Source organism: Empidonax traillii, unplaced genomic scaffold, assembly GCF_003031625.1.
Source record: "Empidonax traillii isolate 1590-97213 ecotype Southwest subspecies unplaced genomic scaffold, ASM303162v1 scaffold14:size4059594, whole genome shotgun sequence".
Classification (NCBI taxonomy): Eukaryota; Metazoa; Chordata; class Aves; order Passeriformes; family Tyrannidae; genus Empidonax; species Empidonax traillii.
In genome coordinates this window covers 3,916,941-3,939,577 of record NW_020955207.1, presented here as the reverse complement: position 1 = coordinate 3,939,577, position 22,637 = coordinate 3,916,941, and the positions used below count along the sequence as shown (strand labels likewise).

General features: G+C 37.5%; 1 protein-coding gene across 2 annotated transcripts in view; it reads left to right on the top strand.

Moving 5' to 3' along the window:
- Positions 1-939: 939 nt before the first annotated feature.
- The window catches only part of LARS2 (leucyl-tRNA synthetase 2, mitochondrial), an 85,617-nt gene continuing 63,919 nt past the window's right edge, over positions 940-22,637 (top strand). The window contains exons 1-5 of one of the 2 annotated variants that reach the window (XM_027892429.1): positions 940-1,012; positions 3,906-4,156; positions 5,932-6,060; positions 15,248-15,339; positions 18,767-18,827. In XM_027892429.1, coding sequence (XP_027748230.1) covers positions 3,923-4,156; positions 5,932-6,060; positions 15,248-15,339; positions 18,767-18,827 — 516 coding nt within the window. In that variant the 5' untranslated portion in view covers positions 940-1,012; positions 3,906-3,922. Of the gene's footprint in view, positions 1,013-1,289; positions 1,401-3,905; positions 4,157-5,931; positions 6,061-15,247; positions 15,340-18,766; positions 18,828-22,637 lie in introns of those variants that run through there. The other variant, XM_027892439.1, reaches the window with a different exon arrangement.

Sequence of the window (22,637 nt, the reverse complement as noted above, 5' to 3'; positions counted from 1 at the left end):
CAACCCACCAGGAAAAAAAAAAAAAAAAAAGGAAAAAAAAGGAAAAAGAAAAAATGTATTTCTTGTTCCTTGGAGGTTACTATAAGCTACTTGCAGTAATTAAAACCAACTCTGAACTGCATGCTGTTGACAACAGGGTAAGATGTTGAGGTAGAGGCAGAGGTAGAATTAATTACGCTGTGCTAGATTGCATTTCTTGACCTCTGCTTTTTCCTTTCATTAGTCAAAAAGACACCACACAAAAAAAATTATTGCCTTTATTTCAGAATCTGCCTTAAAAAAAAAAAAAAAAAAAAAGTACAGATGGGAAATGAAATTATTGAGGGTAAAAAGCTACTGAAACCTAGCCCTAAACTATATGGCCACTTTCCAGGCTATCTCTATATGCTGTGGAGGGGAGCAAGATTAATCACATGGAAACAGTCAGGTTGGAGGGGAGCAAAGTGGGTCATGTGGTCCAACCTCCCTGTTCAAGCAGGGTCATCCCAGAGCACATGGCATGGGATCGCATCCAGACAGTTCTTGAGCATCTCCAGTAAGGGAGACTCCACAGCCTCTCCGGCCAATCTGTCCTGGTGCTCCGTCACTCCCACAGTAAAGCAGTTCTTCCTCATATTCAAGTGGAAGTTCCCGTGAGTAAGTTTCTGCCCATTGCCTCTTGTCCCATTGCCTGGCACCACCAAGAAGAGCCTGGCTCCAATGTCTTGTCTCGGCACCCACCCTTTAGATATTTATACGCAAGGAGAACCCCTCTCAGTCGCCTCTTCTCGAGGCTGAACAGGACCTTTGCAGCTCATACAGGGATCAATCCCTGACAACAAATTTTATTTAATTTTTTTTTTTCAATTTACTGCTGATCTACGTTGGCACGTCAGACCTCGGGAAGCAGCAACTGCCACGGAACTCCCGCCCCGCGCCGGGCGGAGCCGAAGGAGGAGGCGGAACCGACACCGGCACTCCAAGATGGCGGCGCCCGTGGCGGCGCGGAGGAGCTGAGGGAGAGCGCGCGCAGGTAACGGTTACACCCCCACCCCCCCCACCCCACCCCCCGCCCGCCGGGGCCGCCGCCGCCCCCGCTTCCCGCCGCTTCCCGCCGCTTCCCGCCGCTTCCCGCCGCTTCCCGCCGCTTCCCGCCGCTTCCCGGGGCCCGCTCCATCGGTCTCCCTGCCCTTCCCGCGCCCGGCCGGCTCTCCCGGCGGCCTCGTGCCGCCGCCGCTCCCCCCTCTCCTCGACCCTCCCGCCGTCACTCGCGCTTGCGGAGCGAGCTCCCTGCCCTCCCCGTGCTCTCTTCTGCAGCGGCGGGACACCCCCACAGGGCTGAGTGGAACGTGCTGGCCTTCGCCAAGCGGTTCTCAGCACCTCAATTCAGTCTCCCGTGTGGTTACTGCATCTTTCCCAAAGTTCCCTGGGTCAGAGGAGGCTTAGGTTAAGTGTTAGGGAAAGGATCATCATCCAGAGGGTGGCTGTGCACTGGAACGGGCTCCCCGGGGGAAGTGGTCAGGGCACCAAGCCTGGCAGAGTTCAGGAAGCGTTTGGATAATACTCTCAGGCATATGGTGTGATTCTTGGGGTGTCCTGTGCAGGGCCAGGAGTGGGACTTCGAGGATCCTTGTGGGTCCTTTCCAGCTCAGGATATTCTATGGTTCTGTGATTTCTTCCTCTGTCAGACCAGCCCCTTCCTCCCTTCTCAACACACCTGCCGGAGCTGGGCAGTTTTGGCTTGTAACCTACTCCTTGTAAGGCCCACAAAGTGCTGGGCTGAGATGCCCTTAGCTGGGGCGGGAAGGGGCAGTCTACTTGTCCTGGTCCCGTGCACAGAGGCCTGGAAAGGCAAAACAGCTTAGTTCTGCGTCCTTTGGATTTGTTTGTCTTCTGTCCTGGCATGGCCCTATGCATGATGTGCTGATTATCACATCACTTGCTGTTCATCCCATGTTGGGGGCGGGGGGGGCAAGTCTGGGAGCGGGAAGGACACTGCGGATCTCTTTCTCATCCTGGAATTACGTGTGTTTGAATGAGCTTAGCTCTAGCACTGTGACCATGGCTGCAACCACTTTCCCACTCACATTCACTGCTCTGATCCCTGCTCATGTGACCTGTATGGCCTAAGGTCACCCAAAAGTGCCCTGGCAGGCATGACACTGACTGGTGGGCTTCTCTTGAGCTGTGCACAGCCATGGGGCTGTGTGCTTTCTGTGTCGCAGAATCAGCTGGGTTGGAAAAGACCTCTGAGAGCCTCCAGTTCAGCCTGTGACCGAACACCACCATGTCAACTAGAACACAAGAACCAAGGGCCATGTCCAGTCTTTTTTAGAAGATCACCAGGTACGGTGACTCCACCAACTCCCTGGGCAGGCCGTTCCAATGTTTAAACAGCCTTCCTGTGAAGAAATTCTCCCTGATGTCCAGTGTAAACCTCCCCTGGTGCAGCTTGAGACTATGTCCCCTCCATCTCCTTTCACTGAAGCATTATACATGGGTGTAACTGTTGGGCTTTAAAATACTTATTTTGTAAATCAGCAAAGCTGATTCCTTCCATAACGAAGCACTCCTTTCCATTGTAAATTAAATCAAAGTAATAGAAATAAGACATAAGTAATAAGGAAATAATTAATAAAAATAAGCAAAAAACTGCGAAGTACTGATAGGCTAATTTTGAGATGAGTGTAATGTTATGGAGGGGGGAGAAACTGTGTGTCTTCTGAATGACTCATGTGCACCTGCACAGGGAATCCTGAGTACCGTCCTGGATGTGTTGTTACTACAAATGAGAGGCATTTTAGAGATTAGCAAAAATTCAAAGCACTGATGTGACATAAGTGAAAAAATGTTCTGAAGAGTCTGCTTGGTAAGAAAGAGAGGAAAGGTGCAATTCTGTAGACAGTTAATGAGACAGGCAGTGAGGGTTTGTGTACGCATATATGCTGAATGTCAAAGGAAGTACAACTCCCACTAGCTTACTGGGGATCTGAATTAGGTGGTATAGCAGTTATTTCTGCTGATAACATTGCTATCTTATGGGAAATGCATGAGTGAGATTTTAGTGATCTCACTGAAATGAGAGATTTTAGTGGTGTAACTTTGTAAGGAAAGTTATGAACTGACTGAAACAGCTATCTTGGTACAAGCCAAGAAAAAAACCCACCAGAAACAGCCATAGAGGACAGGAAATACTGATGTTAAAAAAAACTCAATTTTTTTTTTTTTAAATAATTAGGGGTCAAGATGAGGAAGAAATCTCAGAGTAGGGGTCTCTTAACGCTGTATTTCCTACTGTAGGAAGTAAAATCGGTACGTACCTTACTGAGACTGACCCCAAATATGTGGACTATTTGATCTTTCTCACATCTGAGTAGTTTTAGAAGATTTGCTCTAAAGCATATGAGGAGTTAACTGGATTTTTAGTTGAAAGAGAATGCCTTAGCAAAGTAGTCGGTTCAGAATATCTAGTTGAAATCTACTAATTATAGTCATCCTCCCCCATCTCTTTTCAGTGGTGACAAATTCAGTATTTTTACAGGGTAATTTCATCCAACTTCCTCTTCTCTCTATTTCATTCTGAATTTTTACTAACACCCTGTTAACCATCTTCTATTCAGGCAACTGAGCTTCCTGAACCTTCAGTTGACTGATTCGGCTTTTATGGCGAACTGAGTGCGATAATTGTATTTTATTAGATATCTTAACACAACAGTTTTGTTCCATGCAAGGGCCACAGCTAGTTCTCTCTGCTAAAAAATACATGCTTTTGTAATTCAGGAATACAATGCAAGTACCATGGAAAACAGGCAAGTAGTTCAAGTCAAGCTAAAATATGTTTCTTAGCTACCCATTTTTTGTATAATTATAATCACTGAATTCTTGTTATATATTGCAGGCTGAAATACATATTTTTTTCCTTTCAGGTATCATAACCTTAAGAATGCAGTCGATTTGTCAGAGAGTTGGCTCTTGTTCCTCATGTTTGAAGAGACAACTAAATGGCTTCCTGGGATTAATTAAATGGCAGAGAAGACTGGTTCCTGCTTGTGTGAGAACTATTTACAGTGAGACGGGGAAATGGGAGAAAAATTATGGGTTGGAGACAAGAAAAAGAGTTGAAAATTGGTGGCTCCCAAGAATAAAGGATGAGTTCTGCAGAATTTCAGAAACTGATGTAAGCATTATGGAAAATTTGGAGATTACCTATTTGATATTTTTGTTTTCTTAGAATGAAATTAACTGAACAGTACAGTTGACTTACACTGATTCAATTTCAGGGGAAAATACTTTTATGTGATAGTAGATTATTAAAAAATATTGTTGAAAGAGGTGGAAAACATAATTTTAAAATCTTGAAGAAAAAGGCAGTGATAAGCAAAGTATGAACTTGAAAATTTAGCAAGTGTTTGAGTGATCAATTCTTTCTTTGTATATTGTATCATATTTAGGAATTAATTATTTAAAGTATTAAAAAAAATCTTCTACATTTGTAACTTTTAAAAACAATTTTCTTAAGGTTTTGTTCCCAATGTTAAGACAAATCTATTATATTACACACTGTGACTCATTAAAATCTATGTTAAGGGAAAAATATGTTTTAATATTTTCTGCTTTACATCTCACAGGAGTAATAAGTGACTTGCAGGAAAAAAGTTTTCCCATGCAATAAAAGATCTTGAAAACAATGGTTTCTCAGTCTCTGACTCTTTTTGCCTTCACAGTCATGCTCAGTCATGTTGCTTTAAAAACGTTTTTTGCCCCTTCATGGTTTTTTGTTCATCTATCTTAAAATGATAAATCATTCTTTTAAAATGTTGAAGAGAGAGAAGAGCTTTCTTTTTCTGCGAAAGAAAACTGAGATGGAAATGGTGTGCATGTATAGCGTAGCAGAGAAAACATTAATTTAGGCATGTGTCTTTGATACCTGGTTATACACGTGTATGTAGGTATCACATATAGGATACATATGCTAAGTTCTATTTTTAATTATATTTTTGTTTTATCCTTACAGTTGAAGTAGATTTAATAACATCTCATATTAAGAGGCAAATAGTGTATAGTGCTGCAGTGAAGTATTGAGGTTGTTTCTGATTTTGCTATGATTGGGCAAAAGTGATAAAGAAGTAATATTTGATAAATATGAATAAAATTTTGTTCAGAATGGTAAAAGCTGCCCATATTTTTTTTCATTAGTAACATAAGAAGGATAATCTATGAATTTACCAAGCATCAGTGGTATCAGTGATAAATTCAATCAGTAGTAGTCAAGATGTATTAGGAATAATTGATGTGAGAGATAATGTTTGATTTCTTTGTAAGTTTTGTCATTTTACTCAAACCTAACTAAATGAAATTTTTACTTTCTTTTTATTATGTAAGATACTGCTTGTAAGATGGTTTTGGATCTGAGCTTACATAGTGAAACTGAACAGTTTCAGTTTAGTGGATGTTCATGCAATTGCTAATGATTTAGTCACTCTGAGTTAACTGCAGTTCAACTGAAAAGAAATAACTGGCCGGGAGTGAGTTCTGTGTTTGTTGCAGATACAAAATAAGCTAGTAATTAATTATTTAAACTGTTACGAAGAAAATTTAATCTGCTTTGTTGTGTTTTTTTTTCGTGAGGCAGATTAAGAGCACTTAGATCATCAGTTGCAGGTACTCTGGTGATCGGTTAAGTTTCAGTTCTGTTAATATACCTTTTGTTGAGTAAAAGTTAATTAATTTTCATAACATCCCAGTGCCATATAAATGTGAATAGGAATTGATGAGATGATGGAGAAGTCTGGTAAAACACCTCCATTTAGAGCCCAAAGAAACTGATCCAGTGAACTTTATCAGTGCTCACTTGGATCAGTTCCATACTGTGCTGTTTATAATGTGTACATGTATTTATTCAAGTGAAATGCTAACTCATGTAGTTACTAGTTTCTAAAAATTTCTTTCTAGAAATCAAGACCAAAATTTTATGTGCTTTCTATGTTCCCATATCCTTCTGGGAAGCTTCACATGGGCCATGTTCGTGTCTACACCATCAGTGATGCAGTAGCTCGGTTCCAGAAAATGAGAGGGATGCAGGTAAGAATAGATCAGCAATAGGACCAGGGAGGGGGTGGGGGACTTATGTTTTAATATTATAATTGCTCAGGAAATGATTATTTTCCAAAATCTATGAAAGTGAAGGTTTAGTTGGAATATATGCTACAGATGCCTAGAAGATGACTCGTGAAGCTTTGAATATTGAAATTTGAGACTTAAACAGGTGGCGTTCAAAACTCTACTGGTAGCAGATGGTTAGAAGCTGTCTCAGATGATACAGCTGATGCTGTATCAGTTACCTGAACCTGCTGATGTATGGCACAGTGTCGATGGGCAGTGTGGGCCACACTGCTTCTGTGAGAGGAGACTGCAGACCCTACTGCCCTCCGGGTGGGACTCGGGGGGAGGAAGAGGTGTAGCTGACAAGAGAAAACTGGGACACCACAGGAGGCAACTGCTTTCACCTCTTCTGCTCCCGAGAACCAGTTGATGTCATTTGTCAGACTCAGAGGAGCACCCTGCCAGCTGGGAGGGAAACCCTTTTTCTTGACTGCCACGAGTCAGATGAACAGGATCATGTCACGCGTCACATCATGCGGGTGTAACTAGAAGTTTCTGTTCTGTAGCGTCTGACTCCTTGGCTTGCCCATTTCAGCCTTGCTCATATATACGAAGTGTTGTCCTCTGAAGGTGCAAGTCTATGAGGTAGCCTAAGCCTAACTTTCTTGCTACATCTGCAAGGAGAAATCCCATTTTCCCTTCCATATTCCTCTGTTTCCCAGTCTGGTCCATGCCTACCATAGTTTCTTGCTCGCTCCCTTCTGTCTCTCCATTACGTAGAAGGTGTAGCTGAGAGCCTGGTCCCTGCAGTCTGCAGTGGGATCCTAACTGGCGTTCTGCAGTAAAGGCTGGCGGGTAGAATTTGAAGGATGTAAGGAAGGTGTGGGAAAACTGCGGTCTAAGTGACAACCATATTACAGAAGAAAGACATTTGGTAAGGGGAAAATGTTAAGAATCTGGGAAAGAGTAGGAAGGAGGAATATGGAAAGAGAAGGGAGTAAAAGGAAAAAAATAGCCATAGGCAAGAATCTAGGATGACACACTAAGGAATTTTCTCAAATGTACAAGAGAGAAGGAGCAGCTCAAGATGATAAGAATCAACCTCATAAGAGTACAAAGAAGATGAAATGGAGAAAGTAATGTTAGTTGCTGGTTGAGGTACTAAGTGCGATTTCCTTGCCACAAATGCTGTAAAAGTGTAGCATTTCCTGGATTTATCACCCTCCATGAGACTGATAGGTATCGTCACTGAATTATTCAGTGTGCTGGCTTTCCAAATACTATATATTTTATGCCAGGCATGAACATACCGTGTACTGAATATGTGCTACTGCTTTAGAGAAATGCATTCTTATGCTTTCAAAATTACAGGAAAAAGAAATAACTGCCTTAGACTTTAAATGAGGAAAAAAACAATAATGTCTGTTTTAACACTAATCTTTCCTAACTCCTCTGAACAACAGGAACTTGAATCTCCATTAAAAAAAATGAGCTAATGAGGCGTTTGAAGGGACTTTTAATTCTTGCTTTATGTTAAGACCGTTGATGAAATGTCATTTCAGGATACAGACATGTCTTATCAATAGCAGTGAAGATAGCCACTACATTTCTGTTCAGAAAAATGAAAAATGAAAACTTGCTTTCTCTTGTACTACTAATAAAAATAATTATCTACATCCAGTGGCATGTTCTACTTGTAAGCTTTTAAATATAAGGTAAGTAAGCACCTGTTATAGAAACCTTTGGAGAAAAGTAAAAAGAAAATGTACAAGAGCCACTGTGCAAACAAGTTTTTATTTCCACATTTGCCCATTTTTTTCTAGAAAAGTTTTGAAAGACTTTTCAAGTTTTTACTTCTTACATTTCAGCTTATTTTTATGTTTCATGTAAAAATTACTTTGAAGTATATTAGAGTGCCTATAGAACATGCTGGATTTCTATAAATACTTGTATCTTCTGTTATGTTAACCAGTTTGAACATCTATTTTTGACTGAAGGTGGGCAGCCATAGAATTTAACCTTCATTTACGATTAAGAGACATTAAAAATCTCTCAGATGATTTTCTGAGTATGTTGGAGTAAGAGATACTATGTTAGTGATGTACATTAACTTGCTGAAACTTACCTTAAAAAAACTTTTTCTTCATTACCCATGCTAATTACTGTATCACTTGGCATTAAACCCTTTATAATTGATTTTCTCCTTGCAATTTATTTATGAGCCTCTAGAAGTGTTCTCTGCCCTTTGTCACAGTTCTACAATCTGTTAAAGATTCCTTTATTGTGGTGGTTGTAGGCTATGACATGGTTATATAATAAAATTTGATATTCCCAAGAAAAATTATTTTTCCCTGTATTCAAGGAATTACTGGAATTCTTCAGTGCATAAAAGAAGAGAATGCTTTAGAAACTAAACTGTTAGTATGCACAATTTTTAAGTTATTCCATTGATTTTCTTTCTCAAAATTCAGCTTTAGCATTGCATGTTTCAAAGCTCAGGGACTTCTAATTTTTCCTCTGTTAAAAATCTAAGTAGAAAGTAGAAGTGATTCCATTTCAGGTATTCAAGGCAAGTTTAGGGTAAGATTTCTGAGTAGCAATGGTGTTTAAACTTTGTTTCCATCATTTTCAAATTAAAAAGGGAAGAATCTCTACACAGAGATGTAGAACTCACCCTGGTTAGCAAGTTGTAAAAATTGTGCTAGAAGCAATGCAGACAGGTTGAAAGTGTAAAGTAATGAGGAATGATGGGCTGTCACCATGAAAATTACAGGCAAAACCATTCAGACTTTCAGTTCCCAGGGAAAACTTCAGGCTACAGTGTATGTTTGTTATTCAATAAACAGGGAGGGGAAATGTGTATGGTGTGTACATAGTTCAGAATATTTGGTTGAGTAATTTATGTTGAATAAGGTGGAGGTCTTAATGAGAAAACAGTAATTAGTTTCATATCGATTTAATCTGAACAGGCAAGAATTGGCCTATTTTTTGTAATATTTAAGCAAGGATAAACTAGAATACATTTACAAAGGGATTAGAGGTCCTTTAGAACTTCTTTGGAATGAAGTTCTGTAGTTTCTTCGTGTTGGAGGTAGTTTATATACATATATACACATATATATGTGTATATATGTATATACACATAAAGAGTAGGTTAGGAATAGTAGGTTTCACTGGGAAAGTTTTAAATAATTTGAAATTTTTTTTTCTTTTCTAAAATGGAACGTTAATATTCAATTTTTTCAGCTGGATAAGATCTGATTTTGTTTCAATTAAACTATTTTAGAGAAGCAATACACACTGAAATCTACTGATATTCACCAGAAAACTGTACTTCACCAGCACTTTAAGTGGGAGAATAAATATTTGTTGCTCTTTTCCCTACCTTGTTTTTGAAAGAAATACTGCTGCAATATAAAACTGTAGATGAAAGCATTGCGAGGCATTGTCTTGTTCCAGCACTCCTCAAGGACCTGTAGGCAGTGCATGGGAAACAAAACCGTCATGCAGTTGGATTGAGTTGCTGGATAAATGGTTTGTAGAGTACATCTGTTATAAGATAACTTGTTTACATTCTGATTACTGAAGATGAAGTTTGAAGTCTTTGCGTGGGAAATGTAAGCCATATAGATTACTTCACATAGCTAGGCTCTTTCCAAAATGTGTTAAGGGTGACATTTTTCTTGAAATACAATTAAAACACTTTTTGTGTATGGAGAGTTCTAGATCTTATTGAAAAGATTTCTTGTATTTCTTAAAAAATGCTATGAAAAAGTAATTGGTACATTTTAAATTACAAATTTGTATCTATTAATAAACCAATCCAGAACTATACTGTGCAGTTTCTGGTGGTGTTTTCTTCATGTGAATTTCTATGCATGTTTTGAATTCGAATGTAGTTTTCTGAGAAGTTAAGAGATTTCCTATTCGTTATTTGAGAGTGCTGTGTACAAGTTATAGACATATTCATGATGATTTTCACTATGGCAGATTTCCAGTCTGCTGGTGCTCTGGGAACAAGTATTTACCATTACTTTTATCATGCTATCATTATCATGTCTTTGATAAATATCAAAGTGGATAATTTGTGCCTCTCAGAGGACTGAGAATAATTCCCTTAGCGATCAGTAAACAGAGAGTGATTCAGTTCAATAGTTCTTGTGATATGTCTTTAATGAAATTGATACTACAGGGGGTGGTCACATGTGAGAGTTGTAGAGAAATGAGAATAATCATTAGACAATTCAGGGTGACATTCCTGCATGCTGGAATCGCATTTCTTAATTTATACTTAAACTGGTCTGGATAGATGGGATTAGAATATTGTCAGTGATATTTCCACAATATCCCCAAATGACTTAGAGCGTTTTCGTTTTATCCATAACATCTCTTCTTTAAATTGAAAGTATTTTCATTAATTGTTTTCCCTTTCAGCACTGAATCTTATTATTCTTGAAATTGCAAAAGTGAATGGTATGGAAGACAGGCAAGTTTAATTAAAACTTTATAATTAATTCATCAGTAGGATGAATTATTTCAATACAGATCCATTTTCTGATCATCATTAGCTGCTATTCCCCACCTTTTTTACATGAGGCTGATATGTCCTTTTGTCAGGTTATTTCATGTGGTATAAATCAAGTGGAAAATATTACAAGTATCGTGTGTGAATTGAGTCTTATTAAATTTCAGTTTTCCTGTAGCAAGTACTGAAGGTGTTAATGAGCTCACTGTTTCATTTTTGAAAGAAAAAGAGAAAACGAGATGTAATTTTAAATGCAATTATGTTAGACAAGAATGTGTGAGATTTAGGAGGCAAGAGACAACTTTGTTCTCCAAATGTTTATGGTAGTGTGTGAACATAGAATAATTTCCTGTATTTTTTATTTTGTGAGAATAAAAAAATAAATGAGGGCATTTAATGTTTTGATAGAAATCTATGTGGGTTGATTATTTTTTAATTTGGAAGTGCCTTTTCAGAATGCTAATATGCAGCATTGTGTTGCAGAGAAGTCCTGAAATAGTCCTTGAAATAGAATAGAGTGTACACACTGGTCAAAAATTAATTACTTTAATCTATATCCAGGTGTGCCTTGTCTGCTTGGGCTTTTTTGTTTTTTGTTTGGTGGTTGTAATTTTTACCTGTTGTGTAACGGTATTTATTACCTGGTACAATTAAAAGACAATCGAGGCTGGATTCAGGTGGAGGTCTTGTATTTAAAATGTGTTATATCTGTAATATGTCAATTTATAAATCATATTTTCAACAAGTTCAGCCCAATTGTAGGCAGCCAGTGGAAGGAGCAGCTGTCCTCATCACTAATTTGTCAGCAAGCCTCTTAGTTTTCATTTGTGGTTGTCTTTTTTTATGACACGTTCTCTAAAATAAATATTTTTATTTGGAGGGCTTTTTGACACTGATTCTGCTGCCTTTCTTAAAATTTAGAATGCATTGATCTGGATGTCAGAACGATGCATCAGCTCCCTGGTCATAGTTCTGAGACATACTGAGCACATCATGAGAGCAAACACATTCTTTGTTTCCTTACAAAGATCAAGGAAAATTCACTGAATTACCAGTCCTAGTTATGTTGATGGAGGCTTAGAACTGAGATAATTGTCAGCTCTATATTATATAGCACACTGATCTCACCTACTGATTGTCAGTGTGATGAGCTGATCATCACAGCAGTGAAGAGATGAAAATCCTCTGAGAGGAAGAGCTGAGATCTCAGAAATGAATTAATGGAGTTACTGTGTCTTCCTCAACTTGGTCCCACACTCACATTAAGAACTCTGGCCATCTTTATCAACAGATTTTTGGCTGTGCTGTGAAATGATTCTTAAGCAAAGCTTGGAGCTAATTTTGAGTCGGTCTTTAGGATCTAAAATATTTCAAGATGCAACTGTTTACCATTTTAATAATCTGTGTCTGAAAAGAGCACTCGGTGTGGTAGTTACTGAACATTTTGTTCCCCACACACTGTATAATTGTCTCTGTGCAACTTTTTATGTTCCTGTGCAAAACGTGGTAAGTGGCAGAAAATGCTCCTCGTTCATAGTTGAACCTGCCTGATCATGTGAACTTCTAAAGATCTTAAGTTATGTAATCTGGCTGAAACTGTAGCCTGCCTTCTTTTGCCAGGTATAGGCATCCTTAGACTTATGCAGGCCTCCTGCTTTACTAGATATAGTCATTAAATATTTTTCTTTCTCCTTGAGGCGTAGAGAAAATATTGTTTGCACAAAGAAGTGATGTTTGGAAAAACGGTCACTCCGGTGATCAGAATTGATCTCTCAGTTGCATAAGGTTTAGAGGCTGCTGTCAGAAGCAATCAAGTCAGCATTCAAGAAAGCAGATAACTTGTTTTTCTTCTCATCTGTAATGCTAGAGGCACCAGCCATATTTTCTGCTAGTTAGAGCCCATGACCAACCCATCAAGGAGCTGCAAGGAATACCCTTTGGTCTTCAATATTGCTTTCTATTTTTTTCTTCCTATTTTTGTTTTGAACAGTTGAGCTGTTCCTTTTTCCTTTGTGCCAACTTTTGACATGTTAGTTGTATATTTTCTTTTCCTCTTCCGTGCCTCTTGAGATTTTTGACATGTTTTGTGTTGGATTAGTAGAGTTAAGATGTAATGCCAAATGCTGCACAGAGCCTGTGGCATTTTAGCTGCAGGTTGCAGCCAGAAGGAGCTGACCTGTTGTTTAGACAAATGCATTTCCCAAACCTTTCAAATCCATTCATGACAGAGAAGTAAAAGAGACAATAAACTTGAAATAATTTTCTAAACCACTGTGCATGTTACATTCATCTCTATAGCAACTACATAAATAGATCTATCCTGAAGATTAATTTGAGGATATTTTTAATGTCTCTTTGAATTCCGTTTTCTTAGTGAAACTTGAATTAGCATACTTCTTCAGCCCTTTAACTTGAGGAACATTATTGGTCATTAAATTGAACTTTTGAATGTGAAGAGTGAACATGATATTTTTAATAAATGCTAAAATTTGGAAGATCTGTGTGCACAGGTTACTCCTTCGAGCCCTGATGGTACAGTGATAAAATGTCTGCACATTAACTGTCTGGAGCATCCGTCAGCCCTTTTGGGGAGTTTGTAGCTGGTAGTGAAGTTGTTTTTCTCATATTGTTTTGCTCGTGAGTGTGAGAAATGAGATTCTGCCTTGCTTTTGGCTGCATGTCTATATCTAGGAGGTCTTCAGAAGCCAAATTTTACAAAAATTACCCAAGAGTGTTTTTTCTAATCTCATTTAATGTGCATCAGCTTGTAGTAAAAGAAGGCAGTTGTAGGGATTGCAGAATCAACAAAAGGGGATTAATAGAGAAAATATGTTTTATACACGGAAAAAAAAATCTGGTTTGTTTCATCATGTCTGTCGGGGGACAGCTCATCAGCAATAGTAGTGGTCAAAAAGAACTGAGCTGCATAATTAGTATTTTAATGTGTCCTTAAAAAAATCTGTTGAGATTTATGGTTTATGTAAAGTTTACCTGCCTTTTTTTTTTTTTTTCTTCTATACCAGTAGTTTTGACTGCTAGCTGGGGGACTGGGGAGGAGAAGATATGGGGAGAGGTGTGCTTCAACATGGTGTTGAGAAGTGGTTTATGCTCCAATTGAGATTTACCATGTAACATTCCCCGCTCTATAATGTAGGGAAGTAGGAAGTTAGGACTCGTATTTTCGGATACTGTGGTTTGAGGAACAGTAATTTGACTGATAATAGGGAAAATTTGTAACACAGGGTAGCAGTTTAATTTGTGTTCGATTTAGACATCAAAAATGTGCTGTGCATGGACCCTTCTTGTGCTGGCTTGGATCACACGTGATCACAGGTTAATACCTTCAGTTTTGTTGCTGCACCAGTACAGTAAGGATATACAGCAGGTTTAGTTTTAGATCACTGTTGAATCAAGAATGCTGAGGAGTCATATCTGTTAAATCCTGTTGCTTTTACACTCTGTTGGTGCCTAGGGCATCTTTATAAACACATATATAAAATATTTTTTATGAATGATTACATTAAGTCAGAGGATTAGAAGGTGGTGGTGAAAAAGAATAAAAATAATTGAAACCAGTGAAAAAAGGAGCTCTTATGCTTCCTAAACAAGCAGATTTTTCACATGAAGGTAGATTACGAAATTAGTATGGCTGAGACTGCTTTTTTATTGCTTCTTTGTTTATGTGTCACTAAGGAACAAGTTCTTCATATAAGTACATATTTTAAGGGGTAAAAATTTTGATTTCTTACAACTTGTAAAATAGTAGTCATGTTTTGCTGTTGTTAAACTTGTGTAACTTTAAATTGTGATTATTTGAATTTATAGCACATTTGTATGTTTAAGAAATAGGATTGGTTTTATCGGGTATCCAATATGTATGTGTTTATTGACAGCATGTTAAGTACTGGCCTTTCTTTCCCTGGTTGCTAAACAAGTTTTTTGAATGCTTACTGTATTGTTAGATTATTTTTCAAAATAATTTTCATGCTTATAGGGAAGATATATCTCTATTTCAACAGAAATAATCTGTTACATTTTACGGTAAACTTCCCCCCCCCATTATTTGTGGTCATGAAATACAATTTGTCAGTTTGTAGTCTATCTTTGCAAAAGATATTTTAGTAAAATATGACTAAAACTGTTTTCTTCATCATCTTAATTTTGTTTGGTGCATTTAAGATTATTGTAGGGTATTTTTCTTTTTTTTTCTTCAACACAATAAAAAATAATAGGGTACACGTCAAGTACATTTAAAAAAGTCAATTATTTTTACTTGCTTTCATTTTTAGAGTGAATATTTGATTCTGTCTAGCAGTAGCATAAACTGCTGATTTTGACCACCACAAAAATGTACAAAGGGTTCATTTTTTTCATCATTAACCTGGTGTTGAAATAGTCATGAGGATTTATTGCATAATACTTCAAGCTCCCTCTAACATCTCATTGCAGATAGCAAGTATGCTTCATGGTCATCTTTTAAAGCAAAGCTAGCCCTAGTTGGCAGGTTTGGAAAAGGTTCAACTCAGACAAAGCAATTGCTGAAATGCAAAGCATCGTTCATTATTTGGAGTCTTGTGTCTGTTGCTGATGCCATTCCAGAAAGTTGCATAACATTGTGTTTTTCTTCTTTTTTGCTGACAGGTGATAAATCCAATGGGATGGGATGCATTTGGTTTACCAGCAGAAAATGCCGCAGTTGAGCATGGCCTTCATCCTGCAAGCTGGACAGAAAGGTAGTTTTTAATGAATTGAAATATGACATTTCCATGGGGGATACCTGTACTGTGGCCTCCATAAACCAACAAACCAGAGCAAAAACAGTGTAGAAGGAAGACAGTACAGAAAGAATCAGGGTTATCCAGGACCAAAGTTATTTGACAACATTTTATGGGACTGTGGAGATGATTCAGTTTTGAAAAATAAATATATTGCAATGATTTTCAAGGTTTTAATCTCAAGGACTTGTAAAGTGGTAGAGTATCAAAAGAGAAACATTTCCCAAACACCAAATTGGTTAGTAAGAAATAAATCAGAATTTCATTATGGTGAGGTAAATCTTAGTATAGAATACACAGTTAAAGATTCTAATCTACATGGTTAGATTTACTAGCAGTTTTCAGTACCGTGCAAAAGAGGAAGGAGATGGTTTTTTTGTTTCAGACTGGGTCTTAGAAAGTGCTAAGCAGCCATTATCGCTGCTGATTTCTGTGAACATCTTAGACTTCAGACTACAGAATTGGGTGTTATATTACCCTAATATTCCTTAAAATTAGTAAAAGGTTATATAAGTAAACACTTTCTGTAAGTAACTTGGAAACCAATCTTGCGAAGTGAAGCTGTTTGTTGTGCTCTGGATGCAGTAATCTAGCTGTGGTACCTTTTTAGACCTTGATCCATTTCCTTCCTTGATAATGCTGTTTCTTTGGGTTTTTTCCATCCTTCTAGTCCCATCTTAAGATACTTGATACTTTTCCAGCCAAAATATGATGGCAACTGATTTCACTTTGGGAGAATGGATCTGGGCACTACACTCAAATTCTGTGTTACCTTTTTAAAATTGCCTTTATGTATTATTTAGAAAGAGTAAGCCTGAAAACCATTTGCCATGAAGACACAAAAACCTGGTTTTGTTCATTTGAGGGAGTCTGAAAAATCCCTCAGTGTGTTGTGGCCTATCAGTTATATTGTAGCACGGTCAGTAAATCGATGATTTCTGTCTTCCTTCAATAAGCCTACAGAAGCTCAGCTGTAAAACAAACCTACGTTATCTGTTACATGAGTGTCTCATTTTTACCTCAATTATCTTGATGGAAACTTCACCAGATAGAGCATTACTGTGATCCTTCCCTACCTGTCAAACGAGGCACAGAGAAGCGGAGGTTGTCATTTTGAGACAACGAGGCTGACATTAAATACTTGCTGACTGCAGAAGGGTTAGTGTTTTCCCCTTCTTCCTGCTACATGGTCTACCTATTATACTGGCTTTGGCACTCGAAGGGCATCTTGCTGAAGTGACTCAGCTTGCCAGCTCAGAGGAAAGCCATCGTGCCAGCTGACCGAGTTGAACTGGCTCAAGGGAAAAGCAGCGAGCATGTGGGGCAGAGACTTGTGCAATAGCAAAGAACTGTACCAGCTGAGCCTGTCTCATCTTAGCAGTTTGTCTAGTTCACATCAAAAAGCATGTGTCAGAGCACAGCCTGAGCTGATTTACCTTCTGCTGCTTTCTGTGCTCTTCTGTTTTTCTCTTTTGTTGTAAATAGGTGTGTATTGTTCCATATACTTAAAGCAATTCAGCTAGTTAGTTGCAAGGACAAGATGTTTTATACTGGAGAAAAGTTTTTCTTGGAAAGTTTCCTTAGTACTGAAAAGAGCAATTATCTAGTTTTCAGAGTTAGATATAACAAAGAAACTGAGAAAAGGTAGCACATCATAATTGGAACTTATTACAGCAGCATCCAAATAGAAAGATTATTTACATACCCAATTTTTTTGGATTATGCTAAGGAAAGGATTTGGTTCATCATACAGGCAGTTTAAATTCTGACCACTGAAGTAACTGGTGTCTCCCATTTTCTCCACTGTCCCTGTCCCAAATATTTTTCGTGCCTGCAGTAGGGATGAACTGAACATGAAGCTGTGGCATCAACCTGACATGTTTTAGTCATCCCTGATGCAGACACAGCTGCCCCTGTAAAAGAGGGCACACTAACCATTTCAGTTTGTTTTTTTCAGGAGCAAGGAACCAAATTTCAGAGCATCTTGATTTTCTGAAGGGGTGATTTCAAATTAACTTAAATTGACTATTACTGGTATATTCTCAAAGATAGGGAAAAACATAAAACAAATTGAAGACAGAGTTATTTATACAAGCAGAAAATTTTGTTGGCATGAGTAAGTATAGCAGCAGAAACTTTGTGAAAATTACTCTTTTTTTTTTTTTTTTTCAATCAATACTGTTAATTTTGAATGGGACTTTAATTAAAGCAGCACTACTGAAAGTGTGGTTTCCTCCAGTGAAAGCCATGAGTCCATAAGAGGATTTCCTGGTATATCCAAACAGGAAAGAGAGCTTACTAGAAAAGGCAGGCCTTTTCCAGGTACTAAATACTTGCATTACTCAGTTATTCAGCAGTGCAAGTTTGCTCTGGATCAGAATTAAATGCTTGATTTCATGACTGTCAACTTAGCCACTGTGGGAGGATAGATACTGCTTTATCAGACATAATGCATTTCAGTAGAAAGGTAAAAGTCCATAAGAAATTTTAACCAATGTTACAGTGTGTGAATGACTTCACACCAGGTCATTAATTAGTGTTGTGTAATTGTGGGTATCTTGGTAAACTATATTTACTACATTTTCTAACTAAAGCTTCACTGTATATTCTGCTGTGTCTTATTTTACATTTGCAATATTATTGATCTGGGACAACATCTCGCCCTATTTAGCCCTACAGTTTCACAGTTGGCTTAGGTTTTCTGCTGCCACCAGAAGTTTAGGAGTTTCTTGTTGCCTCCCAGGATATATGTTCCCACCTCCTCCTTTGTGTTGGCTCAGCTGTTTTTGTGGCCCACAGCCTTGGTTTGATCAGTCTGTTGCTCAGAGGGAAGAAAGAAAACTGGTGGGGTTTTTTTTGGAAAACTTTTTGTAGGGTTTGTCTTCAGTTGAATGGGTAAGCTGATTCAAGTCATCCTATAGGCACACGATCACCAGAGCCACAGCAAAATACAGCCAGGATAGCATTGCCAGGATAGAGCAGGACTAAGCTGATGGTGGAAGTGCATTCTACTGCATCAAGATATTAGAAGGCCCTTTGGCTCAGCTGCAGTGCAGATAATTAAAAATAATGAGAAGTGATGCTTCAGTAATGCTTCCTTCAAACCGCAGTGCCATGTTTACTATTAAGTTGCTTTCAAATCAAGAGAAAAAAAAATTCTGTCTTGTATAGCCATGAAAAATTGGACCAGAATACTCTAGGGACTTTTAAAATTATTAATTCAGTATTCTGACAATTCTGAATTTTACTACTGGTGAGATCACAGTGCTTAGAAGTTAGCTAGTGCTTTTGATTTCTAAGAACTTTTTAAACATCTGATTTTAAATATGATCACATGATAGAAATATTTTAAGTTAATAATTTTTAATTTATTATTATTTTGCAGTAATATTCAGCACATGAGGGAACAGTTTGACGCACTAGGTCTCTCTTTTACATGGGAAAGGGTAAGATTTTCTTTTTAAATAGATATTTTATTTTATTGTATTTATTTATTTTATTGTATGATGGAACATTGAAAGCCATGGAATTTCACCATTTTATTTATGACAACGTAAAAGTCTTTGGTAGTGACCAGTTGAAGTTGTTAAACTGTAAAATCGAGCTTTTTGTCAGTTTTACCTCACTTTTGGCTACTGATATCATCTGATAATATCAATGTTTAGGAGACTCTTTAAGTGATTTTAGTTTTGCATTTGAATTTTTCTCTCTGCTCTGTCGTCTCTTTGAAGTATCGATTTTCTGTGTTAGAAGTAAATAGTCTAAACAGTTATTTATGAAACAGCAGTGTATTTGTGTTAAGGTATGTATTTTTTTTGAGGAGCGCTCTCCTCAATGTGTATGTCAAGGGCTTAAGGCTAGTAAATTAAAATGGAGGCTTGATTATGATATTCCAAATTTTGAAGCATAAGCCTGCATTTTTGTAGGTGTTCGTATCGTGATCATTTTGGAAAACATAAATTTTATTTAAAACACTAATGCTTGAGAATCAGGTGTTCACCTTAACAAACTTGCCAAACATGATCAGACATAAGCTAATGTCATTTTCCAGTTAAAAAAAGAAATTAATGTATGAAGCAATTGTAAGACTGTTGCATTTACCAGTGAATCAGTCAGTCACTACCTTTATATTCTCAGCAATAACTGTTACCACCTTAACATGATTTTGAATAGAGCGATGGAGATGCTAATCTTGGATTTTTATAGCAGTATTGTACATCTGAAAAGGGAACACATTACTTTCTGACAGTCTGAGACATGCCATCTGTTTTCTTTAATCTTGAAGGTGAAGTTGTTTATTTGTATGTCTTACATCTAAAAAACCATATTTCATCGTGTCATATATATGGCAAGATTTTTCAGTATAAGCCTTTTTAGTAAGGTTTTTGTTTTCTTGGTAGCCAGAAAGTTACTCTGAAAATAAAAGATTTGTTGTGGAAGGTTCACGGCACACATGCTTGACAGTTATTTTCTTATATTTAAAACTGATGGGATCAAGAAAATTGAGAAAATTGATCTCCGTGTATGGACTTCTGTTTAACCCTTCCATTCCAAAGAACAGATGGAGAACTGGCAGTACTGAAAAACATGGCAGGAAGTATAAGTACACAGGGAAAAATCATTTGTCATCTCCGTGTCTGTTCTTTGAAGCTTACCCTCACTTTCTAAAGTGTTTTGGTTAATGAACTTTGAGGAGTCTCTGAATACTTCTGGAAGGGGCTCTGACACTCTACAATGCACTCCACTTGAACTGTTGTGTAATTGAAATACTCTGTAATGCCCTAGGGACACGTAGTTTGTGGTTTTGAAAGGTAAGATTTTAAAAAGTGTTTCTTGAAACACAACACATTTTAGAGTTTTCGCTCCTTAGATAATCAGTTAAGTTTTAAGTAGAAAGCCCACGTTACTAGCTGGAGTAAGAGTGATCTGAATGGTAGCCATTAGTAATAGGTATGTTTATTCGTTGCAAGAAATGTTATGTGATCTCCAAAGGCACAGATATTTGAGCTAGCTGTGAAAGAACCTGTGGAAATAGAAGCTGTAGCAGAATGTGTTATCCAGACTGATAAAACCTGCTTCTCTGCAAGGCTAATTAGGCTGGGCAGAGCATCTTACTGCCTTAACTGTACTGCTTCTGGGGTAACTCAAGCATCTTTGCACAGCAAAGCCCTGTGCTGTGCAGGCACCTATCAAAAAAATGAGCTCTTTTAGGTAAGGAGTACTTTTGTTAGTGTTCTCTACTTGTATGGCTCTAAATCAGGGGGCTTACAAAACACTGACACTGCAAACAAACCCACTAGCATCAGTGACTCCTATGAAAAATCCAAGTAAGACACCTTATATACGTGTTAGTTTAGTTAACCAAAGCCATTATACAAAACAAGTGTTTGTTTTTAATTTAATTTCACTGGTGTTGCCTAAATCTGCCCCTCCATTGTGCTAGAGCGTAGTGCTAAGTAAGTACATGCTGTAGGGAGCCCATTCTCCTGACTTAGATCCCTATTGTAGTGTGTGGTGAATTGCCTTTTGAGAGTGTGAACCTTTTATGTTAACTGTCCCTGTCCTCTGTGGCCAGCTTAGAGTATGTGGCTAGGTGATGGGAACTTAAATAAATTTTACCATTTTAAAAGTGGTAAAGGAAAAAAGTGAGGGGAGGAGAAAGTCCATTTGGAATACCTAGTGCGTGTAGCTGTGCTGAAGAATCTGGCTACTTATGAAGTCATGTCTGGTGGTCAAGAAATTCCTGTCGAGGAATATGAAGACGAGGTCTAATTTTTTTGCTTGATAAAATTATTATGAACAAATCTCAGTGCACCTGCAATAGTAGAAATTTCCTTTTATTTATATGTGGGGTTTTTTTTATTGTTCTCTGTCCTACAAATCAAAATGTGCAAATATATTTCTGTTGTAGCAGTCAGTAAAATTATTTAATCAGTGAGGCACCACAAATGAGACATTATTAAATGCTAATTAGATGATTTTGGACAGTCAGGTTACAAAGACACTTTAAAATTATCCTTCTGAACAGAAAACGTAAGCAAACAAAAAATGTAATTAAATGCATAAAATAACTATAAGTAGTTTGCTTTAGAGTAGTTTTAAATACTGATAGTAACCTAAAGTTTTTGACCTGAAACATGAGATATTCTAAGTGCCTCAAGTAAGAAATGTTATATTTTTAAATCACTTTTGAAAATGGTGTGATTTTGGGGAGATATTTAGAAAAAACAATAAGAGAGAGAGCATTTCTATTCTGAACATTTATGTTTCTCAGATGCAAGGTTACAAAGCTGAAGTTTCAGCACAGAAGAAATATCTCTAAGAGACATTAAAAACACCTGCAAAATTAAAAAACCTCGAACACTGCAGTTATGTTTTGATTTTAAGGTAACAATAATCAGAGCATTCCTGGTGGTCGGATTTTTCAAAAAAACCCACCTCAGACAGCATAGCAATCTTCCTGCCACTTTTTTTTAAACATGATTTTCAAGGGAATTAGACAATATAATTTTCAAAGATTCGTGTCATCAGCAACAAGGAATGGAGAGCGTATAACATTTTTCCTTTCTTTTGCTCAGGAGTGCCATCAGACTGAGTGCATGTTCCCAGCAAGTTATCAGTTCACCACTCCTGTTACTATCAATCTGTAACTTTGTCACAGAAAGTAGCTCATTCTGCATTTCAATTTCTGTGTTCCAAGTGACATATTTATTTTGCATGAGAGTAATGTTCCCCTTCTGCTCTGTACGTTAAAAAAGACGAAATCTTTGGTAGATTTTTTTTCGTGCAGATATTTTGCTGGTTAGATTTCAAGTTGTCATTCTTGTGTTCTGCCTGAGCATGCATAAAGCTAATAGTACATAGAGCATTACCTGTGAAATTTCCTTTTCATCCACATGTCACTGATAATCAGTGACTGTACTTGTAATAAACTAAGAAAAGAAAACTGTTGATACAAGGCTATTTTTTTTTTTATCAAGGAAAGATATTTATGCTCTAAAATGTAGGCACTGAATGACATTCGTATTTGTAGCTAATAAATCGTAAAACTAAGGGCCTTTGAAATACAAATATTCAAATTAATTTAGAAATGTAGGTTGGTCTAGCTCTAAACCTCAGATAATCAAATAATTATACTTCCAGATGAGGTGTTACATGCCCTTTAAAACCAAAATAGGCAAATAATTGATTAAACTGTTTAATCTTCCCAAATAGAATTTGAAAAGAATCTGCTCAGTTTTTTTTTCCTTGTCCCC